At 38.5% G+C, this 8,550-nt stretch overlaps 1 protein-coding gene across 1 annotated transcript in view; it reads left to right on the forward strand.

Annotated features, from left to right (window-relative positions):
* TRAF3IP2 (TRAF3 interacting protein 2) overlaps positions 1-7,002 on the forward strand; it is a 33,336-nt gene extending 26,334 nt beyond the window's left edge. The window contains exons 8-9 of the mRNA XM_077487104.1: positions 1,027-1,101; positions 4,875-7,002. Of these exons, the coding sequence (XP_077343230.1) occupies positions 1,027-1,101; positions 4,875-5,045 (246 nt within the window). The 3' untranslated portion in view covers positions 5,046-7,002. The remainder of the gene's footprint in view (positions 1-1,026; positions 1,102-4,874) is intronic.
* The last annotated feature ends 1,548 nt before the right edge of the window (positions 7,003-8,550 follow it).

The raw sequence follows: 8,550 nt of genomic DNA on the forward strand, positions 1-8,550 counted from the left end.
TCCATGGCAGCGGCAGACATGAAGACGGAGGACCGCTTCGGGGGCTTCGTTCTCAGGTAAATAATGATCTAGTATGCTATGCTCATACTAGCTCATTATGCCTTTGCCTTGCATGTTCCCCCCCCCCCATGGGTTTACAACCACTTTAACAGTATTGGGATGTAAACAACCTTGCAACTACCATAATACTTCGGCATTTACAGAGCCAGCTATGGGCTTTCATATAGAAGTTTTAGGTACCTTTAAAGCTGCCCAGTCACTTCTGTAGCTTAAAAACTGTGTGCCCCGACCAACCCCTTTTCAATGTATGTCCCGGGCACATCTGTTCCCTCTGTGAACCCAGGACATTCAACACTGATTTCTGGATGAAGAGCGAAGGAAAACCAAGAAACCTCTGTTTCTCTATGTGATCAATGAACCCAGAAGCCCTCAGCTCTAAGCACTTCTAGGTTCAGAGCTGTCAGGAACTAGCTCATGCAACTACGAAAACAACTGATCGAGTATAGCTTCAACAGGGTTTTCAAGTGTGATCTATAGAAAATTTATGGGCATCATATTTTATAATGTGCAAAAAATTTGAGGATTTTATTGCATTTGTGTGCACTAAAATACATTTGAATCTATTTTTCACCAAAAACATTGATTTGATAAACAGTTGTTCAAATATCAAGCAACAAAAAAAAGTTGTAACAAGGATGTTTTTTTTTCTATGGGTCCTCTGCTTTCATAAAATATATTATGTTTAGTGGTTATAAGTGCGTTTCATGTAAAAAAAAGAAAAAAGAAAAAAAAGTTGCGTTTTAACATGTACGTGAAAAATGGGAAAACAGCTCTGGCCACAAAAGAATTGATGTCTGTCTGGATAAAAGTAGTTTATTACAGTATATGCTGTGTGTGCCATGGAGCTTTGATAGCTGGGTATGAGCGAGCTTAGTTTGTGGTTGTAATTTAATTTTGTTGCATGTGTTTGGTAATAAATTTATATAAAATGTACACCAAATCAGAATTTTACTTATTTTATTCCAGATGCAGATGGAATTCATTAAACAAGGAAGCATGAACTTTAGGTTCATCCCTGTTCTTTTTCCAAATGCAACAAAGGTAAGTTGTACATGGCAGGCAACAAATGGCATAGATCAATATATTTGTTCATTCCAAAGTGTTCTGGAAATGTTAATGTTTTGCACAATTAAAGAATTGTGTGTGCATAACTAGTTTTTAGTGCCTGTGTCAACAATACCTTACAAGCAAGTCAGGATCTTCTTTTATGAACCCAATTTTGTCCATTCATACTAACGGTACCCAGATATATAACTGCACATTTGTTCCATAAAACAATGGTTATACACACATACATGATAGTTCCCTCAAGCATGATTTATTCTGTAGATAGCTATCCCTAGGAAAAACCCATCACAGTAAACTGTTTTCCAGAGATTCTGTTAGCTGAAGGGTTTCTGGAGAAGTTTAGTGCGGTCCATAAGATTGTTTTCTAAAACAACCATTATCAACTGGATTGGGTGACAGTCATCTTATGTCTACAGGTACCATAAAGGCTTGATTGACTAAGGGATCTAACATTTAAAGAATAAGTTCACCTTTGTTTGCTTTTTTTCTAAATCCCAGCTCCCCTATGTACCATTATAGTATTCATGTACTTTTTTTGCAAAAAATATCAACAATTTCCATTAATTATACATACACTTACTTTACTTGTCCTCATCCGTGTTTCCAGATGTATCCATTTGTAATGTCTTACTTTCTGATCAGACTTTAGATTATGACACAGGAAGGAGTTGACCAGCTGATCTCATTAGCACACACCCTGCATCATCCCATTCCCAGCTGCACATTTTCTAAATGAAATGCAATCAGTGATCACTCTTCTCACTTGGAGCATTTTCACTCATCACACATAGGGTAGCCCATCTACCTGAATGGGTTGCCCTACACACAACAATCGCCCCAAAGAAGCTTCAGGGGTTGAACTATAGGTATTTCCTCCTATTATATAAATTTGGTAAAGCTAAAGGAGATTGTACAATCAGATTGTATAAGGTATGGCCACCTTTATACACCTAAAATTACTAGTTGCGCTTTCAGTGCCATTAATTGTTAAGGACCCAGCAAACACAGAAGCCAACACACATTCTGTCATGTGAAAAAACAAGGGACAAATGCAGCAAATGCACAGTAAAAAACACGAAACCCACAAAACGCCAAAATGTCCCATTAAACCACATGTAGCGCAGCACATTGAAATCAACAGGCTGCCCTATGCGTGTCACAGGAAAAACGAGCCACAAAATGTGCAATACCACTATGCTATATGGGAATGGGGAAGAAAAGTGAATTTGGTGCGTTAACACAAGAACAATGAGGCTCCATTCACATCTGCGCGTTTCCTTGCATTTCAGAAATGCGCTGCACCAAAAATCACAGTAAAAAATGCACCAAGCTCCGCTCAAAAAAAAGTTCTGAAGCTTCTTTGGGGCAATTGCTGTGTGTACGGCAGTCCATTCAGGTGGATGGGCTGCCCTATGTGTGATGAGTGAAAATGCTCCAAAATGCCTCCCCACCTCGCTAAAAAAAAGTTGCATGTGGGAATGCGAGTTCCCGCTATGCAGAGATGTGAACGGGGCTTGACAGATGAGTGTTTCTGTCCATTCCCTTCTATGTACTTGTATAAAGATGGCCATACACTATGCAATCAGATTGTATATTGTGTATTTAGTGAGAAGGGTGATCACTGATTGATTGCATTTCATTTAAAAAACGTGCACCTTGGAATGGGAGTTTGGATGATGCAGGGTGTGTGCTAATGAGGTCAGCTGGTCAACTCCTTCCTGTGTCATAACCTATACTCTGATCAGGAAGTAAGACATTGCAAATGGAAACATCTGGAAACATGGATGAGGACAAGTAAAGTAAGTGTATGTAGAATTAATGGAAATCGTTGATATTTTTGTAAAAAAAAAAGTACATGAATGCTATATTGGTACATAGGGGGGCTGGAATTTTGAAAAAAAAATTGAACAAAGGTGAACTTATCATTTAATTCCCACCCAATATCTCTGTGCCAGCATACAGTGGGCCTAGCTTAATATATGAACATGATATAGTAGCCGTTACAGTTAGCCTTTGGTTTCAATACCATCTGAGTCAATGACCCACAAGTTATTGTTAAGAAATTAGGAAGAGGCAAGAGTCAAAAATCTTTATCTGCATTCCTGCTCTTAATGGTCAACACAAGCAGCCAATGAGCATTTTCAGAAGGTAAAGTCAGCAATGACAGCCTCAAGGTTTCTCATAATTGGTTTTCTTTAATAACTATAGAAAACAAAAAGAGAATAAAAGTGGAGTTGTTGATAATAGCAGCCAATTTAGATTTTAAAATAATTTAAAAAATGCCACACATGGTAAGTGCCCCAGATTCATGTACCTGTTTACAACAGCACCAACATTTGTCACAAGGAGACTCGTCAGAATTATAAAGAGTGTTTTAGACAAGCCTTATGAATTCTTCTGACTGAGAATTTGCTTAGGTTACTTTCACTGTCCATCACCCTGACATTGCTGAACCAGGTCCAAACTGGGACACTCAAAAGGGAATCACGTGGTTCTCTTACCACCACCTAATGTAGATCTTAATGGGCAGTTCTTTTTATGCACCACCTTATATACCTTAGCCAAAGAGAGAAAGTCAAGCCCAGACTGGCTAGAAACAGGGCAGGCTCAAAGCACTTGAAAGAGGATGGACGATATTGGCAGCACTGAGATGCAAAAAATCATAAAAACAGCATTTTATTTAAAAAAATGTGCCAAATTGTTTATGCTACACATCATGTGTATGTGAGAAACCTAGATGACACGTACACACTGTACACAATCTTTCCAACTAGTGCCTCACGCTGTACAAAAAAATAATATATAAATAGACTAAATTTAAGGTTGCCTTAAGCCTGCCATACATGGTTCAACGTTTGTCTGGTTTAGCAGGGACGGGCCAAGATTGAATCCATGTGTGGGCAGGATTATTTAACCCGAGTCAATCCATCGATTGACTTGGGTACAACCAACCTGTCAGATTTTTACATACGATTACTGCCAGTGGCTAAAGTCACTAGCAGAAATCATTGTGTTCTGCCAGCCACCCCGCACCCACCCTGTTGGCAAAATACAATAGCGCTGCAGGAGGCATTACCCCATCAACGCTGACTGTGTTGATGGGGGAATAAAGTGATTATCTTTCCTTCCACCTTTTCTTTCCTTCCACCTGAATCATCTATAGCAGTGGTTCTCAACTCCTGTCCTCAGGACCCACTAACAGGCCAGATTTTATGTATTACCTTGAGGAGATGCAGACTTGAATACTGCAATAGCTGAGCAGCAAATGATATCACCTGTAATGTATTTCAGTTATCTTTCAAATCTGGCCTGTTAGTGGGTCCTAAGGACAGGAGTTGAGAACCACTGATCTATGGGCTGCCTTAGCTATATTATAAGTGTGCTAATTCTTAATAAATGATATAATTCCACTTCAGAAGTTAGTCATCTCCTGTACTGATTCTCAACTATGCTAAGAATACAACTTTCCGTGTGTCTCTGAGCCAATGCTGCTGCTCTGTGTGTGGGCTAACTTCATTTTTTCTGTCTGATTGAAGTGGGAAGTTTGGAAATTTGTATGCTTCCCATTAGTGAGGATGTATAAGATCATCAGCCAACCCTTTTTCTTAGCCTTCAAATGACTCATTATAGGGCCATGTGTAGCCATGCCTGGGCAGTGCCTTCTCAATCAGCTTTGTTCGATGCAGGCTGATTCTTAAGAACACTGATTGTGTTTAATGTCTGCATTCTTGTGCTTGCCTTTTCAGGATCATGTACCTAACTGGCTTAGAAACACCCACATTTTCCGTTGGCCAGAAGATACAGGGAGGCTGTTTCTTCGCTTGCTTCGGGAGGAAGAATATATTAGTGCCCCTGTTGGAGAATTGCCAGTGCTGCAAGTGAGAAACTATTTGCTAGGAAGCAGATCCAGGACTTAAATGTTTTATATGACAATCATTCTATGAAGTTCTAATGAAAACCACAGGGTTTGGGAGTCCCTATATACACAATAGTACACTGGCAGTTAGTGTTCAAGAAAATTACACTAACACTACAAATACATTGGACTTAAATATAAAATACAGTTATGTCTATTATTTACATTCCTTTAAAGGGACCTTAAAGACACAGCCTATTCCTGAATGTTCTATTGCTGAATGTTTCTAATTTTTGTCCTAAAATTTACTTTACCCAGTTGACCTTTTAAAAAATGCAGAACAGGGTATTTCTAGCACCATTCTCTTACTTAAAGAGGAAGTAAAGTCTTTCTCTTTAATTGTACCTACAGGTAAGCCTATAGTAAGGCTTACCTGCAGGTACTGTAAATATCTCCTAAACTTGCACCATTTAGGACATATTTACTATATACGCTGTCGTCATCGGCGCATGTGCATCGTTTCTTCAGGACCCATACCGTGACCGGCGGCACCCGCCTGCATGCATGGGAGTGGCGTCATCGTGGCTCTGGCCAATCACAGCGCTGGAGCCCGCAAACCCGGAAGTAACTCGGGGAAACATGTCGGCCATGGGAGCAGAGGGTGGGCGGCACTGCAGGGCATCGTTTTGAGGTAAGTATTTGTTTTGGATTTTTTTTTTAGAGGTTTACAACCTCTTTAGGCTGGCCATACACCAGTAGAATTTAATTAGAAAGTTTTCCTTTTTGGAATGTTCATTCAATTTACTAATGTTTAGCTGGGGATTTTGTTTTTTGACCATAGTGTAAAAAAAAAATTGAAGGAGCAGAATATAAATTTCCTTTTGACTAAAGAAATTCAAAAAGTGAATGTAGTTTTTGTTTGAGAAATTCCATTTATTGCTAAATCAAATGTTAAGAACAATTTTTTTAAGTAATTTTGAATGACATTTGTCAGGTCTCTGATGACATTATTGAATGTACTGATAAGATTTTTTAATGCAAACATTCATACAAAAATCTACTAGTGTATGGCCAGCTTAAGTCCACTGGAGTACAGGCACACACATTGGAACATAAGAGGGAGATTGTCTGATGCAAAATCATTTAAAAGAAAAACTGTGAGTCGTCCCAGAAACAGTGCATGACGCCTGCTGAATCTGGCCACATAGAACATTATAATATGTTACTGAAAGGAAAACTGTACAGTAGACATCTTTTCCTTAATAGCATCACCAACTCACTAATTGATTTTAGCGCCCAGTTGCTCTTTAATTAAATATTGCTTGGACTAAGGGCTCATGCAGACAGGACATTTAAAAATAACGCCAGTGCAGCTGCCAGGAAAAAGCAGCTGTAAAAACGTGCTTTTAGCCGCGTTTTTGACTAACGTTTATGGGCGTTTATGCATGTTTTTTGGCGTTAGCCTTTTTACAGTAAGAACATTCCCTATAATGTAAGCAGCTATAAGCTTGTTACAGCGTTTAGCAGTGTTTAGTGTTTCTGAGTGATTGTATGACTTCCCTACAGGAGCTCCTGTTTCCTCTCAACCCAAACAATGCTTGTAGGTTAAATAAGTTGTCACCAAAGGGGCTGTATATTGTGTGATAGGTGCTAGGTTTTTTTGGTGGCTTGGACTGTCATGAATTGTTCTATTTGCTCATATGTAATATGTTAGTACTAATATATATATATATATATATATATATATATATATATATAGTATAATTATGGGATTTGTATTTTATGTAATTAATATTTTCCCATCATTAATGCCTGTTGTATTTCTTTTGACAGTGTTAAATATGTATATTAAAGTTTAGAAAATCGAAAAATGTAGAATTTCATTATATTTTGGCAAAATATATTGTAAAATGTTATGAGCACAGTTTTTTAAAAGAAAAAAATGCAATATAATGCCCCCTTTACCAAGTTAACAATGCTTGTTATGAATTTGCAGTTCTATAAACTATGTTATTGCGCTTCTTCTACAGCTTCTTTTCTTTCTCTATGGATTTTATTTGTTGCTAGGAGTGTGCAGAGCTGACTGCTACTAAAACAGTGCATTACTAAATTTAAAACCCATTGATTCCACCAAAGTTTTTTGCTGTAATGTAGTCAGGCTCCATATACAGGAATGAATTTTCCTTGTTAAGTGCTGCAGCAAGGGTTAGGGTAGGCAGCACTAGGAGAGTTAGACTACGGCTTTCACACGCAAACAGTAGCCAAGCTCTCGGGCATGCCCCCTTAATGCTGTTCTAATCAACAGTGCTACTCCTGGAGCCAGAGTGATGGTGACTAGAACGTCATGCAAAAGTAGTGGTGTCAGACCACAGGTGAGCCAGACCATTGATTATGTGCGTGAGCTGTGAACCAACTGCCCTACTGCAGCCAAAATGTTTGTTTTAGGCTTTATTACAGTGGGGAGTTTTCAGAAATCCACTCAGCTTTTGCTGCTGTTTGTGTTTCCATTGGGGGAGATATTCCATTTCATTTGCTGTTGATTTCTACAGAACAGGAAGTAGGAGAAAATCTCCCCATCTGTGAAACAAATGGCAATAAAAGCCTTTATTAATGAGTAAGAAAGGGCCAGAACCTCTAACAGATTTTATTTTTGCCTAGTTCCTTCGCAGAGAGATTTACTACCACTTACGTTTTAGATGTTAGAAAAGGAAATGAGGAGAAATGCTCTAAATGGGGACGGATAGTAAAAAAAAGTCTAATGCCGCGTACACACGATTGGAATTTCGGCCAGCAAAAGACCGATGAGAGCTTTTCATCATGGAAATTCGACCGTGTATATGCTCCATCGGAATTTAGCTGGCTGAATACCCACCAGCAAAAATTTGAGAGCATGTTCTCAATTTTTCCAACGGAAAAACTTTCTATCGGAAATTCCGATTGTGTGTATGCAATTCCGACGCTCAAAAAACTCACGCATGCTCAGATTCAACTAGGAGATGGAAGCTATTGGCTACTGGGTATTGAACTTCCTTATTCTAGTCCCATCATACGTGTTGTACGAATTCTTGACAGTCGGAATTTGGTGTGATCATGTGTATGCAAGACAGCCTGAGCAAAATCCCATCAGAATTCCGTCGAGAAAACCATCAGAGCTTTTTCCGTCCAAAATTCTGATCGTGTGTACGCGGCATAACTCTTCTCTAATTCTCAAATATTTGTTAGACAAAGGAGGGGCTGATTTTCTACATTTATAAACCTGCTCACTGGGTTATAATCTTTGGTGATATCACACACATTACCTCACCATATAACTGCATCTCCTGTGGTTTTGATGAATCATTTTAAGTACTTTAAGATGCTAAAAATATCATTCATATATGATATACATCTGTCAGCATAATCTTGACTTTAGTAAACTGGCTTGCATATAAGAAAATGTAGGAAGATTTAAAAAATTACCAAAAAAAGTTACAGTAAATAGGTTTGAAGCTGTAAGGAGGTAAGGCTACATGGTGGAAGAATAGAAAGATGGATAGCCACACTCCAAAAATTCCCCTTTATTTTAA

This window comes from Lithobates pipiens, unplaced genomic scaffold, assembly GCF_037356315.1.
Source record: "Lithobates pipiens isolate NorthernLeopardFrog02 unplaced genomic scaffold, aLitPip1_a1.2 Scaffold_18, whole genome shotgun sequence".
Classification (NCBI taxonomy): Eukaryota; Metazoa; Chordata; class Amphibia; order Anura; family Ranidae; genus Lithobates; species Lithobates pipiens.